Source organism: Elephas maximus, chromosome 17, assembly GCF_024166365.1.
Source record: "Elephas maximus indicus isolate mEleMax1 chromosome 17, mEleMax1 primary haplotype, whole genome shotgun sequence".
In the NCBI taxonomy this organism is placed as follows: Eukaryota; Metazoa; Chordata; class Mammalia; order Proboscidea; family Elephantidae; genus Elephas; species Elephas maximus.
The window spans coordinates 41,411,050-41,435,193 of record NC_064835.1 but is presented as its reverse complement, the minus strand read 5'-3'; the positions used below and the strand labels follow the sequence as shown (position 1 = coordinate 41,435,193).

At 43.4% G+C, this 24,144-nt stretch overlaps 1 protein-coding gene across 3 annotated transcripts in view; it reads right to left on the bottom strand.

Moving 5' to 3' along the window:
* The window catches only part of FBLN7 (fibulin 7), a 104,580-nt gene that overhangs the window by 30,833 nt on the left and 49,603 nt on the right, over positions 1 to 24,144 (bottom strand). For all 3 annotated transcript variants that reach the window (XM_049857056.1, XM_049857057.1, XM_049857058.1), the window contains exons 2-3: positions 11,966 to 12,125; positions 6,541 to 6,711 (exon numbers count right to left, since the gene is read on the bottom strand). In XM_049857056.1, the coding sequence (XP_049713013.1) occupies positions 6,541 to 6,711; positions 11,966 to 12,125 (331 nt within the window). The remainder of the gene's footprint in view (positions 1 to 6,540; positions 6,712 to 11,965; positions 12,126 to 24,144) is intronic.

Genomic DNA, 24,144 nt, shown 5'->3' with positions numbered 1-24,144 from the left:
AAAAAAAACTACAGGCCAATATCTCTTATGAATATGATGCAAAAATCCTCAACAAAATATAAGCAAAGAGATTTCAACAGCATATTAAAAGAGTCATACACCAAGACCAAGTGGGATTTATTCCAGGAATGCAAGGATGGTTCAACATCAGAAAATCAATCATCGTAATATACCGTATCAATACAACAAAGGAAAAGAACCATGAGATCATCTCTAAGGATGCATAAAAAGCATTTGATACAATCCAGTATTTTCTTGATGAAAAACCCGAAGAAGATTGGAATAAAAGGGAAATTCTTCAATATGACTCAGGGCCTATATGAAAAGTCAACAGCCAACATTATACTTACTGGAGAAAGACTGAGAGCTTTCCCTTTGAAATTAGGAATAAGACAAGGGTGTCCATTCTCACTGCTTCTATTCAATATTGTATTAGAAATCCTAACCAGAGCAATAAGACAAGACAAGAAAAAAAAAAAGGTATTCAGATTGGAAAAGAAGAAGTAAAATCATCTTTAATCATGGATGGTATGATCCTATATATGGAAAATTTCAGAGTCCACGAGAAAACATCTAGAACTAATAGAGGAATTTAGCAAAGTTGCAGGGTACCAGGTCAACAAACAAAAATCAGTTGGTTTCCTATACATCAGCAATGTGAAATCTGAAAGGGAAATTAGGGAAACAATTCCATTTACAATAGCACCTAAGAGAATAAAATACCTAGGAATAAATCTAACCAAGGACGTGAAGGATTTATATAAAGAAAACTATAAAACACTGCTGAAAGAGATAAAAAAGAAATAAAGGAAAGATGTTCCACGTTCATGTATTGGAAGACTTAATATGTTAAGATGTCAGTATTACCCAAAGCAATCTACAGATACAACATGATCAAAATTCCAACAGCTTTCTTTACAGAAATAGAAAACCTAATCCTCAGCTTTATATGGAAAGGCAAGAGGCGCTAAATATCTAAAGCAATGCTGAAAGAAAAGAACAAAGTAGAAGGACTCACACTTCCTGATTTTAAAATATACTATACAGCTACAATAATCAAGACAGTCTGGTACTGGAATAGCAATAGACACATAAACCAACAGAATAGAACTGAGAATCCAGAAATAAATCCACACATCTACGGTAAACTGATTTTTGACGAGGGTGCCAAGTCTATTCAATGGGGAAATAAGAGCCTCTTCAATATATGGGTGCTGGGAAAACTGGATATTCACTGTCATGGACTGAATTATGTCCCCCCCAAAATGCGTGTATCAGTTGGGCTGGGCCACGATTCCCAGCATTGTGTGACTTTCCTATATGTTGTAAATCCTGCCTCTATGATGTTAATGAGGGCGGATGGGTGGCAGGACTCAACTTACAGGATTGGATTGTGTTTTGAGGCAATCTCTTGAGATATAAAAGAAAGAAGCAAGTAGAGAGACAGGGGGATCTCATACCACCAAGAAAGCAGCACTGGGAGCAGAGCACGTCCTTTGGACCCATGGTCCCTGCACCTGAGAAATCTTCCTTCAGAGCTGACAGAGAGAAAAAGCCATCCCCTGGAGCTGACGCCCTGAATTTGGACTTTTAGCCTATTTTACTGTGAGGAAATAAATTTTTCTTTTTTAAAGCCATCTACTTGTGGTATTTCTGTTATAGCAGCACTAGATGACTAAGACATCCACATACAGAAAAAGGTAACAGGGTCCATGACTCACACCATACACAAAAACAAATTCAAAATGGATTAAGGACCTAAGTGTGCAAACTAAAATCATAAAATTCTTAGAAGAACAAGCAGGGCTACGCTGTCAGGCATAGCTTTCAATAACAGATTATCTAATATAATAACAAAAGCACAAACGGCAAAAGACAAAATAAATGGGCCTCATAAAAATTAAAAACTTCTGTTCATCAAAAGACTTTACCACAGAATGAAAAGACAAGCTACTGACTTGGAGAATATCTTTGGAAACCATATATCCCACAAGAATCTAGTAACAAAAATAGACATAAAACTTCGACAATTTAACAACAAAAAGACAACCCAATCATAAAACTGGCAAAGGACTTGAGTAGACATTTCCCAAAGAGGACATTTAAATGGGGACCAAATACAAGAAAAGATGCTCAGCATTATCAGCCATCAGAGGGATGCAAATCAAAACCACAAGGAGATACCATTTCACTCCCCCTAGGGTGGCTAAGATTAAAAAAAAAAAAACAGAAAATAACAAATGTTGGTGAGGATGTGGAGAAACTGGAATCCTTATCCATTGCCAGTGGGATGGCGAAATGGCACAGCCATTGTGGAAAACAGTGTGGTGGTTTCTCAAAAAGCTAAAAATGTAACTACCATATGCCCCAGGAATTCCACTCCTAAGTACATACCCAAAAGACTTGAAAGCAGAGACAACATTCATTGTAGCGCTATTCACAATAGTCAAAGGGTGGAAACAACCTAAATGCCCATCAGCAGATGAATGGATAAACAAAACGTGGTACACAGTACAATGGAATACTACTTAGCCAGTAGGAGAAATGAAGTCTTGATACGTGCTACAGTATGGATGGAGCTTGAAGGCATTATGCCGTGCAAAAAAAGCCAATCACAAAAGAACAGATAATGTATGACCTCATTTATATAAAAAGACAAAAAAGGCAAATGTATAGAGATAAAAGATTATTAGTGGCTACCAGGGATGGGAAGGAGGAGGGAAAGAGGGGTTAATGATGATAGAAAATCACATCGATTAAGGGTAGGGTTGCACAGTCAATTACGGTAATTGCTGTCAATAAGTTGTACACCTGCAAAAAGTTGAACTGGCAAAAGTTGTGTGATAGATATATTTACAGCTACGACATTAAAAAAAAAAAAAGCTACTGAGGCTGCTTATGTACAACCAAATACCTCATGGGATTTGGTTCCTTAGTTTGGAGGTTTAGGGTCATGGTTTCAAAGAACATACCAATTAATCGGCCTAATGATGTGTTTAATGCTTCTGTTCTACTTCCTAGTTCACTGCATAGTGCCTGGAGTCTTAAAGGCTTGCCAACAGCCAATCAAGGGACAACAATTAATCTCTATACGCGTGGAGCAACAGAGGACGAAGGACAGTCAGGAATAAGAGGAGGAAATGGAATGTGTGGCTAATTGCCTCCATGAACAACTGCCTCTTTTGCCATGAGACCAGAAGAACTGAATGGTGCCCGGCTACTATTACTAAATATTTTGATCAAAGATTTCGTAGAAGAATCCTAATTAAAAGAGGAAAAATTCAGGACAGAATTTCAAACTCTCATGGATTCTAGACTTTCTGGAAGCATGGATGGTGGATGAGCTCCTGAAACTACTGCCTTGAGATAATGTTTAAAGCTTAAACTAAAAATAATTACTGAAGTCATCTTAAAACTGAAGAATAGTTTAGCACAACTAGTAAAGAAAATGCCTTCAGTATTATGCTGTTTTAAGAACTATCTATATGGGATCAAACTGACAACAGCAACTTGAAAGAAAAGGTAAATAGATACCTTAGGGGACAGTGAGTTCATGTTAAGGAGGCAGAAACAACTCAAAAAAGGAGGGTGAGGATGGTTACACAACTCATAGAATGTAATCAATGTCACTAAATTGTACCTGTAGAAACTGTTGAATTGGTGTATGATTTGTTGTGAATATTCTTAATAAAATAAATAAAATTTGAAAAAAAAGCAAAAACAAACCTACATCTGTTGCTCAATTTTCTTTCTCTCTGCAAATGACACCATCCATCCCCTCATGCAAACCCGAGTCTGAGAATCTGTCTTGGCTTTTCCAACTTGCTCACAGCCCACATAGGATATGGCAGTGACAGCCAACAGTTCTGTCTCTAAATATACCTTGAATTTAAATATATCTGGGGGGTCTGCCATCATCTCTCCCCTGGACTTCTTCAAGAGCCACCTAACTGGTTTCCCAACTTTCATTCTTGACACTTCCAAAGCATTCTCTACACACCAGCAAAACACAAATCCAACCACAGCCCTCCTCTTCTTAACCCAATTTATGGTACTCAGAATCAAAATCCTATGCCTGCACAGCCTCCACAGCTTCATAGCTGGCCCGTGTGTCTCTCTCTGCCTTGCCCTGTTCACTCTCGGCTCACACACTGCTCCAGATACAAGGTTCTATATTTTATTTTTTCAGTTCTTCAAACATGCCAAGTTCTCCTTTTCCTTGAGGTCTCCGCACATGTTACTCCCTGTCTTAGGCTGGGTTCTCTAGAGAAGCAAAACCAGTAAAGCATATAAATACCTATATATAGAGATCTATATCAAGGAAATGGTTCACGCAGTTATAGAGGCTGGAACATCACAAGTCCATGGGTCAGGCCGGAGGCTTCTCCTGATTCACGTAGCCACAGGGGCTGGTGAACTTAAGATCAGCAGGTCAGACAGTAAGGCTCTTGCTCGAAGACCAATGCATAGTTGGTGCCTAATGAAAATTGACTGGACGAATGAACAAATGTTAAAAAAAAAAAAAGAGGAAGTTGGGGATAACTGATAAAAAACAACTTTTTTTTTCCCCCAAGAAGTGGTAAAGGTCAAAGGTATTTCTCTCAAGTTTTATCTTTGGTTACCAATGTTGTCAAAGGGACAAGACTTGTGGCCATGGCTCAGCCAATTCAGAAAGCTTCAAATCTTAAAAACATGCCTTTTAGAGAAAGAAGGAAGAAAATCCAGGAAGCCAAATGGCTGCTTTCCATTCTGGTGTGCTGGGGCCTCCTTCTGCCTGCTGGGTTGTTTAATGGTGGTAATTATGTGTAATTTCCTTCTATGCCAAGTTGGGTTCATCACCCCTTCCCAGCAGTTGACTAGGGATAAGATGAAGGGCAGTTACTAAAGTGTTTCCAAATTTTTCACTGACACTGACATTTTGGGCCTTGAAATGAATCTCCTGTAATTAAGAAGATTATCCCTCCACCCCGCCATAATCACTGCACACACTGATGACAAGATTGCTGATAAGAAAATGAAATGGATGCACTTGGAGGCTGCTGCTAAGATTCTAGGGCCCCTCTTGAGGGACCACTGGATCGTTAAAACTCCAGCCTATGTCCTGCCCACACTGCTAATACTGTCATGACTGGTCATCAAAAAGAAGATCGAAGCCCAGTTTCTCCCTCTTGGTAGGTTTGGCTGGCACCACTTTGAGGCTCTTATTGGAGACAGCGCTCATTAATCAAATAAACTCCTGCTGAGATCAGAAGTGCCAATGCAGGCACAGTCTACTAACATGGTAAGAGGTGGTATACAGCAGCTGGTTGAGCACCTTGGTTGTGGCACACTAGTTTTCTTATTCAATCTCTACCACAGCATGAGTTTCATGCCCCATTTATACTTAAATGAAAAATATCCACCTAAGATCTCATTGTGGACTGGTTGTTTCCTTGTTCCCTGAACTTAACTCTGCCCAGGTTTTACATCGAAATGTGGCTCTAGCGCACGTTCCCAGTGAGCTGCTCCAAGCAGTCCTGTGGTGTGATGGTCTGGGATCTAATTACAATGCCAAGACAGATTTAGGTAAAGAAGAGAAGGGAAATATGCCAATCTATAATTCAAGTGTTGATACGGATTGAGTTGTGCACCCCACAGAAAGGTTGAAGTCTTAACCCCTGGTACCTGTGAATGTGACCTTGTTTGGAAATAGGTTTTTGGCGATGCTATCAATTAGCTAACATGAGGCCACATTGGAATAGGATGGGTCCTAATCTGAGTGGTATCCTATAAAAGAGGAGGGGAGACAGAGAAGAGCTATGCTTAGCTGCAAGCCAAGGAATGCCTGGGGCTACCAGAAGCCAGGAGAGACAAGAAAGGATCTTCCCCTAGAGCCTTTGGAGCTAACATGGCCATGCCCATGCTCAGATTTCAGACATCTAACCTCCAGAATTAGGAGACAATAAATTTCTGTTCATATAAAAAAATGTTACTGCTTCAAACCTAGCACACAAAGAAGAGAAACTTTCTCATACTTCCCCCTCACTTCATCCCCAATGGTCTCTCCTGGAGCTCACTGCAGACACAAAGGACACCTGAGCAATTTCCTCTACCCCAGAGGTCACCAAAAGCCTCAGAAACAAGCAGCTCAGAGCAGAGCAGCATGAGAAGGGTTTCCCTGCAGTACCTCACTCTGAACTCTCTCCCCGACCCACAGAGTTTCTTGCCCTAACGTTTGTAAGAGCCAGACACAAGTGTCCAGAGCAGAGTGAGGTGTCTAAGGGCATTGACTCAGGGGACAGAGTGTCTGGGCATGAATCCCAGCTCAGCCCCTCCAGGGCCTCGGTTTTCCCACATGGAAGACAAGACTCATTTGTTATGAAAGCTTAGCAAACTCATGTAGACAGCAGCCAGGTAAGGGAGCAGGCACATCAGCCACTCTTCTGAGGAACGGTTGAGGAATCAGGCAGAAAGTGTTCTGAGGAATGACCCTTTCTATCCATCAGACTCTGCTTGGATATGATGGGTTCCACCTTATGGGATGAGAGGAAGGAATAGTACCTCTGCATTGGGGCTGCTCCCCAGTCCAGGTGCCGTTGGGCAGGCACACTACACTGCTGGGCCCGATCAGTTGGAATCCAGGGTTGCAGGTAAAATGGACTTCGTGATTCACTAAGTACTTGCTTCCAAACTTTCTGCCGTCTAGAGGGGCATTCAGAGCAGGGCAGGAAACTGTAAGGAGAAAGGACAGGATTAGGAGCCCCTCCTCCTGGACCACAGCTGTTTAGACATCACCCTCAATCATAAGGCTTCCCATTTGTAAGCATGCCTCAGCCGAGTGCCTACCCCAGGCTGGACACCGTATTGGACATTTGAAACCCTATATCTCACTGAACCCTCAAACCACTTTGGGATGGGTACTGGATCCCCACTTAGTGAAAGATAATGAGAGGAGGACCAGGCTTGGAGTCACTGAGTGTTGTGTGCAGGGCCTCACAGCGTGCGGGGTCAGAGCTGGGACTCCCAGGTGTGGCTGACTCACCCCATCACTGCCATCCACTTGCTGTGCTCTCATGGAGCTCCAGTGGCACTGGGTTTTGTTAGGGCTCAGCCCTGCCTTCAGGCTTTGGATTTTGCTCTTCTCTCTGCCTGGAATAAACTTCTCATGGGGGGCTCCTTCTCCTCTTCAAGTCTACAGCCAATGCTACCACCTCCCAGACTATTCGTTGACCACCATGCCAGGCATGGCCCCGAGCTCACTCTACTTTCTTCTTAGCATCAATAACTACTGGAATTACCTTACTGACTGATTTGTCTCCATGTCTGAAGTCAGTCTTCTCCGTCAGAAGGCAGCTCTGGTGGACAACGACTACATCTGTCCTTGCATCCCCAGTACCAGCCCAGTGCCTGGGACATAGTGAGTGCTCAATAAACAAATGAATGAATGACAAATGATTTATTGAGGGCTTACTATGGACCAGGGCACTATATTAGGTGCTTAGTGTACATCAGTGAACAAAACAGACAGAAGTCTGCCTCTAGGAAGCACCCCTTCTAGCAGGGGAGATAATCAGTAAACAAAATCACTAACTAAACGGCACAGTGTGATAACAGTGATAAGTGTTATGTAGAACATGAAAGCAGGGAATAGGCTAGGGGTGCCAGAGGAGGGGGCATAATTTTGAATATGGTGGTCAGGCTGGGCTTTGTTGGAGCAAAGACTTGAAGAAAGAAGGTGAAGGCATCACCCTGCAGCTCTCTGGAGAGGGTAGATATATCTTCTTGAGGCAGAGAGAATGGTCAGTGCAAAGGCCTTGAGGTGGAGGGGGCCTGGCAGGTCTGAGAGATGTCAAGGAGGCCACTGTGACTGGAGTGGAGTGGAGTGGATGAGGTAAAAAGTAGTTGGAGATGAAGTCAGAGGCAACAGAGAGCAAGAGGGAACAGAGGCCACTGGAAAGGAAATAAAAGGCCATTTGACATGTACTGTATGTAATATGGAAACCCTGGTTGTGCAGTGGTTAAGCACTATGGCTGCTAACCAAAAGGTTGGCAGTTCAAATCCACCAGGCACTCCTTGGAAACTCTATAAGGCAGTTCTATTCTGTCCTATAGGGTCGCTATGAGTCGGAATTGACTCGACAGCAACGGGTTTTTTTCTATATGATATGGGAGCCATTAGCAGGTTCTGAGCCAAGGCACAAAGTGGCCCAATTTAGACATTAGCAGTATCACTCTGGCTATGGCTTGAGTATAAAGTGTAGGTGTAAGAAAAGGAAGAAACAGAACTGGGGCATGAGGAAGGCAGCTAAGACTGGGAGGTGACTGGGAGAGGAAAGAGATGGCTTGAATTGTAGAGGTATTTTGAGGAAGAACTAAAGGAGTTTCTGATGGGTTGATGTGGGCTGGAGAGAGAAGGAGGAGCTCTGCCATTGCTCTTCCTCTGCAGCAGAGTGTTGGGCCACGGTCGATGCTCAGTCAACATTTGTTTAATGACTGAACAGCCAAAACTGGGATAGCTGGGATTTGAATTTAGTGTAGGGGAAACTCAGAGCCACTTCTAAAACAAGTTGCATTTGTAAAAATACTTTTAGGGTTTTAGACAGATGAAAACGAGGCTATTGCTTCAGCATTGTAGGTTGAAATGATAGAGAATCACTCAGCTTCCACCATGAAGAAAACATTTGGAACATGTCTATCTGGGGGTGCCTGCACCTGAGGTCCCAAAAAGAGTACAACAGGCCTCCCCACCCAGACACAGCCCAGGGACCTTCATGGAGCAGCTACGGAAGCCTGGACTGGGGAGAAGGGTACGAACCAGTCCCTCCAATTACTCTCAGTGGCCCTTGGTTACTAGGGAATTTCTGACCATTCCTGCATCGCTTTCCTTTAGTATAACTCCAACTTGGTACCCAGTGGTAATGTCCTTGTGGGAAAGAAGCGAGTGCGAGCTCAACCCCCAACTCTTGGGCACTCCTTGGTTGTTGCCTCAGTCTCTGTAAATAAACGGCTTCATTGTTCTTTTAAAAAATGCAGTACTTAATTGTGTTGAAAACAATTTAAAATGCTCTGGGAGAAAGTAGTAGGGCCTCTTTAGGAATGAGAAATCTTTAACTTAAAAAAAAAAAAAAAAAAAAACTACAGGGTACCTGTTGGAGCAACTCACAAGTAGAACAGTACCTAACACAGTGAACAGTATCTGACATATGGAAGGTGCTCAATAAATGTTAGTGGAATTAATGAATAGATTCAAATTAATTAAAAATCAATCTGTAGTAACATCCTGAATGGGAGCCAAAGGTCTCTGCTCCAGTGGAAGGATGTACCTCTTGGCTGATTCATTTCACTAAGAGCAAGTCCTTGTGGGTCTATGAGAGTCTCAGCGCACCGCACCTTCCAGAATGAGGTTAACGTGCAAAGAAGGAGATGAGCAGTTAAACACGCAGTGCGACTCGGGAATGTGAACGGAATGAGGCTTCCCTGGATAAGCCCTGAAGCCAATGCATTGTGATGCTCCCAGGAAAAAAAAGTCAGGAAAATAGGAGGGAGATTCTTTGTATAGAAGCCGGAAAGAGGAAGATCAACCATTTTTCAGTATTGGAAACTTTCCTTCCTGACTCCCAGCAAATGCCTTTTAAGAGAACAAAAAAAAAAAAAAAGATAAATTTTCCACTATTTGCAATTTGACCTGGGGCAAGTTTCAGCCCCACTCCCTCCCCCAGCAATGGGGATTGTGACAGCTGCCCTGCCAGCTGCAGAGATGTCACAAGCAGTACCCAGTGCAGTGTCCAACACGTGGGAGACACACGTTGTTGTTGTTAGCTGCTGTCAAGTTGGCTCCCTATTCATGGCGACCCCATGCCTGGTCCTACACCATCACACAATCATTTGAGGATTGGACCATTGTGCTCCATAGAGTTTGCATTGGCTGATTTTTGGAAGTAGATTGAAAGGCCTTTCTTTCCATCTGAGTCTGGAAGCGCCTCTGAAACCTGTTCAGTGTCACAGCAACATGCAAGCTTCCACTGAAAGATGGATGGTGGCTGCGCACGAAATGCATTGGCCAAGAATCGAACCCAGGTCTCCTGTATGGTGAGTTCTACCACTAAACCACCAATGCCTTCATGGGGCAGACAAAATATATGGTGGTAACTTCTTAAAAAGAGAATTTGTCGATTGTTAAAAAATCTAGCACTGTTCAGGAAAGAAAGACCGTGAATCTGGGGATGAGAGGACCCATGATTTAACAATAGCTATAGAAACCCTGGTGGTGTAGTGGTTAAGTGCTACAGCTGCTAACCAAAGGGTCAGCAGTTTGAATCTGCCAGGTGCTCCTTGGAAACTCTATGGGGCGGTTCTACTCTGTCCTACAGGATCGCTGTGAGTCGGAATTGACTTGACAGCACTGGGTTTGGCTTTTTTATACTAACATGAGGAGCCCTGGTGGTGCAGTGGTTAAGCATTCAGCCACTGACTGAAAGATCAGCAGTTCAAACCAGCCGCTCCATGGGAGAAAGATGTGGCAGACTACTCCTGTAAAGATTACAGTCCTAGAAACCCTATGGGGCAGTTCTATTCCGTCCTTTTGGGTCACTATGAGTCGGAATTGACTCTATGGTAACAAGTTTGGTTTGTTTGGACCCTAACATGGGCAGGGCAGTTTTATAAATCACTTCCTGCAGGCTCTTCTTTGACTGTAGGCAGATACGATCTTGTGAAAACAGGAAGGCTCTGTATAACTGACCCTTTAGCAAAAACATCATTAAGTCAGGGACCTCCTACTGCTAGTTCACTTCTCTTGGCCTTAGTTTCCCCATTTGTGGCAGGCAGGAAGGATGCCCTGCCTGCCTCACAGAATTTGAGTGTGACGAGCCCCACTGAGGGCTTGGGTCCCACAGCCCCTTGGAAGGTAGAGAGGAGGTTTGGCTGGTAGGTTTAGTTCTGCCCCTGTGGAGCCAAGGAAAACAGGAGTCGACTCGGTGCTGTTGAGACTGCGGACTTGCTACCATAATCTCTAAAAAGGCAGAAAATTCAACACCATCATCTCACACAACAAAGAAGCCCCTTGATAAATGTGTCTTAAGTGAATAAGTGGCATCAACAGGCCCATGGATTACTCATGACAAACATGACGACCACCCCTTCCCCACGGTTACCCCGAGGAGAGACTAGAGGGAAATGAGCCGCCCAACCCTGCGCTTGGCAATGGGAAAGCCCTTACTGGGACAGCCAGGAAACAGCGGCCCTGTGTCCGCTGGAGCTCTGCCCCACGGGGCGGGAGTTTGGGTGCTCACTGTAACCTCACCAGACAAATGGAACTTATCCTCAGCAGCCCGTCCCCTCTCCCGTCACTGGTAATGATGGGGACTTACAATGGAGGAGAAACCCTGGTGACACAGTGGTTAAGCGGTTGGCTGCTAACTGAAAGGTTGGCAGTTTGAACTCACCAGGTACCCTGTGGGAGAAAGATGTGGCAGTCTGCTCCTGTATAGATTACAGCCTTGGAAGCCCTATGGGGCAGTTCTACTCTGTCCTGTAGGGTCACTATGATTCGGAATCAACTCGACAACAGCGAGTTATAATGGAGGACTATTTTCATGTCTGAAAAACTTGAACTAACAGGATTCTACCTCGGTGGGGATGGGGAAGGGAAAAGCAGCTCATGGTCTAAAAGTGGTGCCTTTCAGTAATTATATAAAGGTTATGTGGACAAGACAGTTGTTAAGCCCGGAACGCAAAGATATGAAAGGAAATGGCATGACATCCAGACTGAAGGAGAGGAGAGAAGGCAGACTTCTTTTCAACGCCCTCACCCCTGCCCCCAACTAGGGTTAAAAGATGAGCAACAGATCAAGGAGAGGCAGAGAGAGGTGGGCGAATCCACCACAAGAGTCCTGAAGTATACCCGGCTGCCTCGCAGGGCCAGGTTGGGATAAGGGGAGAACCTAAGTGTCTTGGGGCATCGGTGGCTGCTGATTTGGGGACCCACCTGGAGGGGTGTCTGGGGTCGCTCTGCTCACAGAATTCTGTAGCGCGGCCAGCCGGCTCTTCATGTTACGGATGCCCTCGGTGAAGCGGGTCTCCTGGCCCTTCAGCAGCTGCTGCAGCTGTCGGATGGCTGTGAGGAGCTGCTGTTTGTTGAGGCAGTTCTGGGGAGAGAAAGAATCACCACCACCGCTGATTGTGGTTGGTTCCAACCCACAGGCACATTCTAGGCTTGCAGACTCACCCACAGGGCCCAACCTGCCTCAGCAGCTCACTCAACACAATGAGGGAGCCCCTGGCTGGCACAATTAGGCACTCGACTACTAACTGGAAGTTGGCAGTTCAAACCCACCCAGCAGAGCCTCAGAAGAAAACCCTGGTGATCTACTTCCAAAAAAAATCGTAGCCACTGAAAACCCTATGGAGCAGTTCTACTCTGACATACATAGGGTTGCCATGAGTCACAGTTGACTCAGTGGCAACTGGACTGAAGTGCAGTGTAGTCAGAAAGGATACTTTGTATTATTATTTCAGTGTTTCGGATTTTGTTGAGAGTTGCTCTGGGGCCTAAAAAAAAAAAAAAAAATTTTTTTTTAAGAGGTAGTTTATTCTGGAGAACATTCCATGTGTGTTGGAAAAGAATCTGTACTTTGCAGCTGTTGGGTGGAGTGTTCTATATATGTCTATGAGGTCAAATTGGCTGATTGGGCCTTTAGTTCTTCTGTATCTTTGTTGAGTTTCTGTCTAGACTTTCTGTCCTTTACCGAGAGTGGTGTGTTGAAGTCTCCTACTATTATTGTAGAACTGTCATTTTCTCTTTTCAGTGCTACTAGAGTTTGTTTTATGTATTTTGGAGCCCTGTCATTTTTAGACATTTATTAGATGTTTGTTATGGTTAAGTCTTCCTGATGGATCACCCCTTTAGTCATTATATAGTGCCCTTCTTTGTCTTTTATGGCAGGTTTTGTTTTAAAGTCTATTTTATCTGAGATTAGTATTGCCACTCCTGCTCTTTTTTGGTAGTTATTTGCTTGATATATTTTTTCCATCCTTTGATTTTTAATAAATTTACTTCTTTGTCTCTAATGTGTGTCTCTTTTAGACAGCATATTGATGGATCCTATTTTTTTGTTCTTGTTGTTGTTCATTCTGTCACTCTCTGTCTCTTTATGGGCACATTTAGGCCATTTACATTCAGTGTAATTATTGATAGGTGTGAGTTTATTGTTGTCATTTTGTAGTGCTTTTTTTTGTGGTGCTGACATTTTCATTGTTCCTCTTGCTCTCCCGTGCTGAGTTTCTTTTGTTTGTAGATTTCTTTTTCATTTCTTTTGTTTTTGTTGATTTTGCTTTCAATGAGACTTTATGTTTTTCTTCTTTATTTTGATGAGTAGGTTTGTTAACTTTCTTTGTGGTTATCTTGAAATTTACCCTTATTTTCCTAGGTTTGAACAAGTCTATTATTACTTGGTATTGTCTTGCCTTCCTCTCCATTAGAAAGTTCTATACCTACACCATTTATTCCCTCTTTTATTGTTCTGACGTTGTTGTCATTTCCAGATTAACCTCTCTGGTTCCCTGTTGCAATTCTTTTGGTTTTGGATAGTCCTTGAGAGTTCATTTCCTAGGTTGGTATCTGTCTGGTACGGTCTTGCATCCTAGATTCAGGTTGTGGTCTGATGTTGTTTGTTCTGAGACCAAAGGACTCCCTTTAATAATTCTTGTAAATTTAGTTTGGTTTTTACATATTCCCTTAATTTCTGTTTATCTGGAAATGTCCTAATTTCACCATCATATTTGAACAAGAGTTTTTCAGGATATATTATTCTTGGTTGGCAATTTTTTTCATTTAAGGTTATATATATATATATTTTTTTATATGTCATCCCATTGCCTTCTTGCCTACACAGTTTCTGCTGAATAATCGGAGCTTAGTGTTATTGTTTATCCTCTGTATGTGACTTTGTTTTTCTTGAGCTGCTCTCAGGGTTTTTTCTTTGTCTTGGTTTTAGCGAGAGTGATTATGATATGCCTTTGTGATATTCTTTTGGGGTCTATTCTATACGGGGTTCACTGAGCTTCTGGGATGGTCAGCTTTTCATCTTCATGAAATTAAGGAAGTTTTCTGTCAGCAATTCTTCAATGATCCTCTGTGTTTTCCGTTTTCTCACCCTGTTCTGGAACTTCCATCACTTGAAAATTTTTACTTTTGATTGTATCCCACATAATTCTCAGGGTTTCTTCAATTTTCTTCATTCTTTTTCTGATTTTTCTCCAAACAGAGTTGTATCCAAGTATTTGTTGGCAATTTCACTGATCCTGTTTTCCATCATTTCAAACCTGCTCCTCAGTCCTTCTATGACACTGTCCATTTCTGAAATATTATTGTTTATCTTTCGGATTTCTAATTGTTGTTTTTGTATGATTTCTAGTTGGGAATTTATTTTGACGTTTTGTTCCTGTATTATTTTCCTGAATCCTTCCATTTTTTTGAATTTTCCATGAATTTGTCTGCCTTTTCCATAAATTGCCTATTTTTTCCTCATTTTTGTCTCCTTTTTGCTTCAACTCTTGGATAGCTCTGAATATTAGAGATTTGAATTCCTTGTCAGGTAGTTCTTGTACCTTTTCTTCTAATGGAAAGTCATCTGTTGTTTTATTTTGGATACCTCTGGAACCATCCTGTCCTGTTTCTTTACATGTTTTGATATTGTCTGCTGTCTTCAGGACATTCAATAGTTATTTTCTTCATTTATCGATTGTAGATCTGTTTGTTTCATCCTGCTTTTTTGTTTTACTTGGTTATGTCTGAGCAGGTGGGCTGTGCATCCTTTGTTGTTTGCTCATCTGTAGTCATGATACTTTTCACCTCCATGCCCAATGGGCAGGGCTAGTGCTCAGCTATGGTGCAGCAGGGCAGGTCCAACTGAAGTGGAGGGGCTGCGATGGGTTATTTGTGGCACATACTAGGGCCAAGAGGGCGGGCTGGGAATCAGTGCTGGGCAGGTTCCAGTAGGCCATGCCTGTGCTGCTCGGGGATGTGATGTCCAGTGCACAGTGCAGGTAGGCAGGAAGGAGGGGGGAGGTTGTGACGTGTGGAGCTAATATGGGTATGGGAAAGAGGAGAGAATGGAGAGAGAAACAGGAGCCAAAAACAAATGAACATACAAAAACAGAGTGCTAAGGGAGCTTGCCATTGGAGTGGAGAAATGAGAAACCAGGAAATGGAGAAAAACGAAAAGAAAAAGGGAAAAAGAAAGAAAAAAACTAGATAAAAACTTGGAAAAAGAAAGAAAAGCCCCCCGGAGTCCCACCAGTGTGGCTGCAAAGACCAGGGAAGTTGCTCCCAGGCTGCCTAGTATAGCCTGGCTAGAGGGGGTATAGATGTTACCAAGCACCAGGTATTCAGGAGACAGGAAAAGAAAGGTAAGTATAGACAGACAAGAACTGAGAAATCGAGAAAGACAGAAAGGAAAAAAGAGAAATAAATAAATACAAAGAAAGAAAAAAAAAATGCCCCCAGGGGCTGCACAGACTCGAGAAGTGGTTCCTGAGTCATGCAGTGCAGCCTGGCTAGAAGGGGCTCCCAAGCCAAAAAAAGAAAACAAACAAACAAAACAGAACAGAAAAGCAAAACAAAACAAATAAAATCCCCAGGGATCCTACCAGCATAGTGTTGCGGGCTGGGGAAGAGGTCCCCGAGTCGAGCAGTGCTTCACAGCCTTTCAAGAAGCACACAGAGCCAGGTGTTCAAGAGAAAGGAGGGGTAGGTTGTGGGAGGCATGGAAGAAACCAAAAGAAATGGAAAAAAAGCAACACTAGCAACAGATAAATGGCACTCAGGGAGCCGGCCAGTGTGGGCAGGGCAAATCCAAGTGGCCCAGGGCTGAAGCAGTTGCCTTCTGACCAAAAGACTGCAGCTGGTGGCGGGGGGGGGGGGGGGGGGGGGGGGGTAGGTGGAGAAAGGTGGGGGTTAGGAAAGCGTATATCGCTGGTTACCAGGTACTCTGTCTCCTGCTGGGAACTTTGTGAAGCTGCTTTCCTGTACTCCCTGTCTGCTGATCTCTGATGCAAGTGGGACAAATCCAAGCGGCATGGACGCTGCACTTACCGGCCGGCCAAACCACTGCTGCCAGCCAGGAAGCACGGAGGTAGGGCAGCGGGAAGAAGATGGGGGGTGGGAAAGCATGGATTGCTGGCTACTGAGTTGTCTGTCTCCTGCTGGGAGTTCTGTAAAGCTGCTTTCCCATGCTCCCCGTCCGCCGATCTCCGACAGGAGTCCAAAATGGCGAATCCATGCCGTGTTAGCTGATAGGGGAACTCCGCATGTATCTCTCCTAGCTCTCTGTTCTCTGTCAGTTTCTTACTCCCTTCGGTGTTTGGCTGAGTTCTTTATCCCTTCATTTGACACTGTGGGTTCCAGGAATGACATCTGTCTCTGTTTACTAAGTTTTTCGGGTCTTTGCTGTGGAGGGATGGTGTGGTGCTTCTGTCTATGGCACCATGTTGGCTGAAAGTCTGAGTGAAGTGCAATGTAAAAGTGACCTCACAAAGTGTCCTGCCCTGCCCTGGGCTGTAGTTGGACAGGGACACCTGCTGCATCAGTTCACCAAGTCACAGCCCCAATCACACATAGAGCAGCCCCAGCTCACCCCTCAACAACAACAAAAAACCCATACTCAAGGAAAAGGGCGGAATTGATTACCCCAAATGATTAAGGTACTGGACGATTATTTGGATTCAAAGTGCCTTTGGACCCAGACAATCAGTAGTCTGTTACTCCAAAACACTTTCTCTAATTATTTAAATTAATGCCTTGAAATAGGGACCTTGGTGAGCTTTTTCTTTCTTTCTCTCTTGGACATTTTCAAAAGCAGATGGCTGATAAAACAGAACTGGCAAAACGTGAATACCCAATGGATTCCATACATTTAAAAAATCTAACAGGGGAATTTAAATTAATTTAATTTAATAGAGTTATAGAGCCATTCAATAAAATTCAATACCTAGTTCTGATTTTTTTAAAAAAGCCATTAAAGAAGGATCATGCTTATCATGACAAAGACTAACTTAAAGCAACACCCAACATCATAGTTCATGAGGAAAAACTCAAGGTTTCCAATCTCAACTGTCTGTTGGAGTCAGAAAATGAAAAAGGAGAAGGTGGAGACCCTGGATGGTGCAAATGGTTAACGTGCTGAGCTGCGAATGGAAAGGCTTGAGGTTTGAGTCCATCCAGATGCAACTCTACTTTTAAAATATCAGCCACAGAAAACCTTATAAAGCGCAGTTCTACTCGGACACATGAGGTCTCCATGAGTCAAAGTTGACTCTACTGGCAACTGGTTTTTTTAAAGAAGGAGGTGGAATACAATGGGAAGGAATAGGACCTTGGCATTGGGAAAGTGGGAAAGGCTTCTGCTTCCTCTTTCATGAGTGGGTTGTGTGTTACCACAGCAGAGCCTATCTACCCTAATGTTACTTGCAAGGAAGAAAGAAGGTAATGATATTTATCTCCAAAAGTGGCTTGTAGACCATTTTTAATTTTATTTTTATACTTAATTTTTTCTACCATGTATATTAATTTTGTAACAAAAAATATAGTAAAACCTGCAAGAGACGGAACCTGAGTAAAGTGGAAGTTGTCAGAGAAGGAAAACACAAATATTTTCCATTAAAACAAGCAATAGGAAAGTGGTAAGACTGCACCCTGCCAAAGTCAGAAAACTTACGAGACCTGGAAAAATAAGGCAGTCCTGTCAAAATCCGGCTCTCGCAGGTTTTGCTGTATTTCTAAAAATCAGAGGGGCAGCTGGGCAGCTGGGAGGCACGTGGCCCAAGCAGCCTGGGTGGCTTCCGGCCTTGCCAGTGGAGCTAGGCCACAGTGGAAACGGAGCCCCTGTTGCTCTCTCAGGGAGGCTGCCAGGCCTCCAGCACCTTAGAGACTGCACCAAACAGATGACTCACTGGTGTGATTCAATGGATGCTTTTGACAAAGTCGAATCCCCACTTGCCCCTGGAACTTGTTAATTCAAGGAGACTTCTTGGCCTCAACCCTAACCAGGGCCTGACTAGGCCTGGCAATGAACAAAATTGTTGGAAAGAAAGTTTTGTTTGTTTTCCTTCCTCCTCCCCGGTTGTGGTCCTCCTGACTCAGTCTCTGGGCACCCAGGCAGGGACTTCCTGCAATCCTGCCTGCCCAACACCTACCAGCCATTTCACCAGGCCTGAGTTTTCACACCCACATCCCCTTCCTTAAAAAAAAAAAAAAGGAGCTGTTTTTATAGATGTTTTCATGCTTTATGTATAATTTACATTTGTGAAGTACTTCACAGTTTACAAAGCCCTTCAGCTACTGACTGGCAGCAATCTGGTGAAGAAGATTGGGCATGTATGATTAATGATTGTTTCCATTTCATAGATGATGATATGAAGGCTGAAAGTCAAGTGACTTGCCCCAAATCATGTCATGGTAAGCAATAGAGCTGGGCTGGGAAGCTTGCTGACTCCCATCCCAGCCCTCAGCCACCCTAAGTTGTTGCCCAATGGGCTGTCTTATCCCCTGTCTTGGCTGTTCTTCACGCAACACTGTGTGGTCAATGATCTCATTGATTAATTTGCCCTAGGGATTGATAACTCTATGACCCAACCAAAGTATTCAAAAGGACTGAATTTCTAACCTCTGTGCAAATTTCAGGTTGGGGAGTTTGGGCATGGGAACTGGCAGGGGAGTGGTAGGAAGCAGGAAGGGAGGGTGAAAGAAACATCCCTTACCACACTGAGCCAAGCAAGCAGCTGCCTCCCTTTTCTACAAGCCAGCCAGGACCATGACAGCTGGAAGAGTGATGGCTGGCCTGCAGCTGCCTCCCGGGATTCAGAATGACTAAGTTTTGAAGTGGGGAGAGGAGGACATCAGTGCCAAGGGCTCTGCTGGGAAAGGGTAAGCACACTGCTGAGAACCCAGGGTAGTAGCATGGGGGTGCCAAAAAATACGGAAAGAAGGGGAGGATATATGAAGGGAAAGGTGCCTGTTTTCCACATTGCTGCTGGGCAGCCAAGCGTCTCTAACTCAGGCTCCTGGCACAACTGTCTTCTGCTTCTGTGGCACTTCCCAGAAAAGCCTACAAGGCACCTGCTCTGTGGACAACAGGCAGCAGCTGCTTTCTCCCTCACTGGGGTGAGATGTGCTCATCTCGCCAGTCGCTATTGGAGACCCTCCAAGACAGAGCAAACTAAGGCCGCATCCCAGGCAGCGAGGGATGGAATGGCTGTGGGCATGACGTGCTGAGAAGAGATTGCAAAGCTGTGGCCCATTTCCACCCTGTACCTCTCTGGGGTGGTGCTAACAAAGCATGTCGTGGTGCAAGGAAGACCCTTGGTGTTTTTGGCAAGCCAGCATGCCAGCATCAGGGCCAGGGAGCCACGGGCATGGAGAGAATGAGCGACTTGCAGCAGCAGGTTTGATGAGTCTGGGCTGCAGCTACTACTAGCAGCGCTGATCCTTGATCCCAAGGTGCTAGAGATGGAACCCTTGGAGCCATGCTCAGACTCTGTTGCCTGTAGCCAGCCGTCTGCATGGGAATACCTGAGTTCTTCTGCAGAGTTCAGTGATGAGGCTGGAGTCCTTACAGACCAAGTCAAGTGCTCAAGAGGTCTGCATTGTAGGAACAAACATGGCCAGAGGAGGGGGACTGAGAACTTAAGTGTTAACTCTTTCAAAATGAGAAACCTTGATCATTTTGCTTGATCATAAAAATAAAGCAGTTTCCCTCCAAGGCAATTCAAAATGTAGAAAACACATCAAAACAAAGGACAAGTCTCAAGACCAGAAAGAATCACTCTTAACTTTTCATTGGGTTTTTTTTTTACTTTCAGATTAGACCCCTATTATGCACACATGCACAGGTATAACCTTGCATACGTGGGGCCATAAGATACAGGGGCTACGTTAGTTTTCCTTCTCAGCACTGTGTTGTGGCATTGTAAGACCTAAAAATTATCTGAGGTATCTGACCAGAATAAAGGAAGCTGGAATACGGTTCAGGCCTAGAAATCCATTTTGTGTAAAAATACCTGTAGAACCAGAAAACGGAACTGGTCAGGGCAGTTCTGCCTGCCAAGAACAATGTTGTTAGTTTGTTTCCAAGGAGCTTTCTGTAACCTGTACATTATCAGAAATGAATGCCTTGCAATTACCCTGTGAACACGTTGTGGTCACTAAGCCAAAAACAAATATTGTCAGGTTATTCCTAATGAAATCCCTCCCCTGCAAACCTCCCTAGTCATTAAGTAGTAAATAAGTCAACAAAAAACTCATTAAACCTATCACTGAATGGTAACTAAGTCAAGAAAAAACTCTTTTAGCCTACCAACGCCAAGTCCCTACTTCTGTAATCCCACCTTTGACAATGATATATTAATGAATTAACCAATCAGGATTTTTCTTAACTTCTGTAATAGAATATTAGCTTCTCCCTGACTGTGATTCAGTGGTTTCTGCTAGTCTCTTGCGTCCAGTGCTCGCTGGCAAGCCCCTCATTTGAATGATTGTCTTTGTCTTTGTTTTGGCTAAATAATAATCTCTTTTGATTAAATTTGAGTATGGGGTCTTTTTCCCCTACAATTGGCTTAGTTGGCAGGATCCAAAGCCATCTTCCTTCAGCAGGACCTCAGAGTGGCCAAGGACAAGAACAGGCACCAATGACAGGGCCCCTTGTGCCCTACTTTTTCCACAGACCCTGGAGACCCTGCGGAGATAGGCACTTTTGGATTTGAACTTCATGACTTATGGTGCAGTACTCCGAGATTTTTTTATTAAGCCTCTTGTTTGCATTTGTCCAGATTTTCGTGGACATCTTGGTATGCTTTCACTTTTTTTGTGTTGCCTAAAAATGAGCATCTCAGTCAGTACAAATGTAAATCTATTTTCAAAGAGTATTTCTCTGTGATTTGGAAGAAACTGCAAGTAATTCTCTGTACAGGTGGTGTGTCTCTGAGATTGCTCAAAAGTGAAATTTGTGTACCATCTAGTAAAGCTTGGTTGTATCTGCAAATTTCTGAATTTAAGGTTGCCCGTGCTGAACTCTGGTAAGCTAGCGAATGCCGCTTCACAGCATGAGTAGTCCTCCCTCTGGTACTCTGGCTGCTTATATAATTAAGAATTATGGGCTGAATTTGGTTCAGTTTTTTGGGAAATGGCATGCACTTACCAGAGGTAAGGAATCAGACCAGTGGCCCGTCTGGGAAAATTTTCAGGTCAGTAAGATTAACTTTGTTTATTAGGATGTTGCTTATTGGTCCAGTTATGAGGATTTTTGTTTTCTTTATGTTGACGTGTAATCCATACTGGAGGCTGTGGTCTTTGATCTTCATCAGTAAGTGCTTCAAGTCCTCTTCACTGTCAGCAAGCAAGGTTGTGTCATCTGCATATTACAGGTTGTTAATGAGCCTTCCTCCAATCCTGATGCCCCATTCTTCTTTACATAGTCCAGCTTCTTGGATTATTTGCTCAGCATACAGATTGAATACGTATGGTGAAAGGATACAACCCTGACACACACCTTTTCTGACTTTAAACCACGCAGTATCTCCTTGTTCTGTTAAACCACTGCCTCTTGATCTACATACAGGTTCCTCATTAGCATAATTAAGTGTTCTGGAATTCACATTCTTTGCAATGTTATCCATAATTTGTTATAATCCACTCAGTCGAATGCCTCTGCATAGTCCATAAAACACAGGTAAACATCTTTCTAGTATTCATTTCATTTTACTTGGATCCACAATCAATGCCCATGGAAGCAGCAGTAAAGAAATCAAACGACATATTGCACTAGACAAATCTGCTGCAAAAGACCTCTTGAAATGTTAAAAAGCAAAGATGTCACTTGGAGGACTAAGGTGTTCCTGACCCAAGCCATGGCATTTTCAATCGCCTCATATGTATGAATTCCAATCACTAGTAATCATCAGTGCGTGCTGAATGCATGTTTGATCAATTTCAGACTGCAGAAGTTGGCAAAGATCTTCAGTTTCTTCATCTTTGGCCTTAGTGGTTGGTGCATAAATTTGAATAATAGTAGTATTAACTGGTCCTCCTTGTAGGTGTATGGATATTATACTGTCACTTACACTGTTGCATTTCAGGATAGATCTTGAAATTATTCTTTTTGACGATGAATGAGAAGGCATTCCTCTTCAATTTGTTATTCCTAGTGTGATCATTAAGGTTGTGTGTCAACTTGGGTGGGTCATGATCCTCAGTGGTTTAAACAGTAACGATGTAGTTTGGCAGTTGCATGATGATGTGATCACTTCCATGATGAAATCTGATATAACATGATCATCTCCATGATGGGATCTGCTATAAGTAGTGAATCAGTTTAAAGGGAATATCCTTAGAAGTGTGGCTTGCATCGAATATAAGTGGACTTTCTGGCAAGTCTTGTGGGTTTTTGCACACTCTGGTTTCTGCAGCTGGCTCCTGATCATCTGACTTCCAGTTCCTGGGACTTGAGCTAGCAGTTTACCTGCAGTCTTGACTGCCAATCTTGGGATTCATCAATTTTCGCAGCCTGTGAGAAAGTGCCCTGTTGTCTCACCTGCCGATCTTGGGTTTCCCAGCCCCTGTAGCTACATGAATCAGGCAAAGCCTCTACCCTGATCCATGGACTTGGGACATTCCAGCCCCTACAATCACGTGAGCCACTTCCTTAATATAAGTCTCTCTCTATATATACATTTGTATGCTTTACTGGTTTTGTTTCTATAGAGAACCCAGCCTAAGACGTTTGGTACTGAGAGTTGTTCTAGAGAAACAAAATTGTAAGGATCAGTTTTCTAAACTGGTTCTCAAGTATGGTTAGTCCTAAAGATGCTGATAACTCTGCCTCCAGTGCCTCTTTAGGGCACTGCTAATCCATGACATGAGGTGGCAATAGAAATAAACAAAATATCACCACCAATAGATCAGGTATTAGAGAAAGGTGAGGCTCTGGGTGACTGTATGTTTGATACCTTTCTACAATTTTGTCCTAATGAGAAGTATAAGGAAACTGGTTATTTAGTCCTACTTTCGCTACACAAAGTGCTGAAAGAAAGAGATGAGCTCAAGGGCTTCAGAGACAAAGCTGAAGCACCACATAAAAAACTTCAAAGTTTCCACTTGTGTCTTGAAAGAAAGCCTGTAGTAACAGCAGTGATATTGCTGAAAACCAAACCCAGAGTCTTATTGTAAGAGTGGCTGAATTTCAATGTCAACTCAATTGCCAACCTCGAGAGGTGTTTGAAATTAAAGTGAGGGCACTGATTGGGAAAAAATGGGATACTGAAACCTGGGATAGGGGCATATGGGCAGATAATCAGGAAGCTGGAGACACTAAGCCTCTAAGTTCTGTTGACTCACTCCTGCCAACAGGACCAGCCTTCTCACTCTCATCTGAAGAGATTAGTCCATGTTTGCCTGCCAAGCCAACCTCCCCAGTAAAACCATTAGCCCCTCCACCCCCATCTAATGAGATTAATCCAGCTGTATCTGAAGAGCCTTTTTCTGAGTCACTGCCTGGGGCATTGTCTGAGGCAGATGCCTTACAAGACAATGCTGAATGTTCTCAAAATACATCCCCACCACCGATTTTGGCTTCTAGACCTATAACTAGACTTAAGTCCCAGTGAGCTCCAAAAGGTGAAGTACAAAGTGTGACCCAGCAGGGGTACACTGCACTCCAAAAAAACTGCTTGATTTTTCTTATGTGTACAAACAGAAATCCAGGAAATATGAGTGGGAATGGCTATTAAGGGTGCAAGGAACATAAAGATGGATCAGTCTATCGATACGGGCCCGCTAAGCACAGACTCGTCATTCAGTCGTTCAGCTTGAGAGGTTAGGAAAGGATCTAATAGTTTATTTGTTTGGGTTGCTGAAGCATGGATTACACAGTGGCCTACACTAAATCAAGTTGAAGTATGAGACTTGCTTTGGTATACTGTAGAAGAAGGTATCCAAAGGCTTAGGGAAATTGATATGCTAGAGTAAATTTATCAGGTTATACCCACAGACCCACACCTGGAGTGCCCAGAGTTCACACCTTTTACCACAATGGTAAAGAACAAATTTGTGAAGGGAGCCCCAGCATTCTTGAAAACTGCTGGGATTGCTATTTTATATAAGTCAGATTTGACATG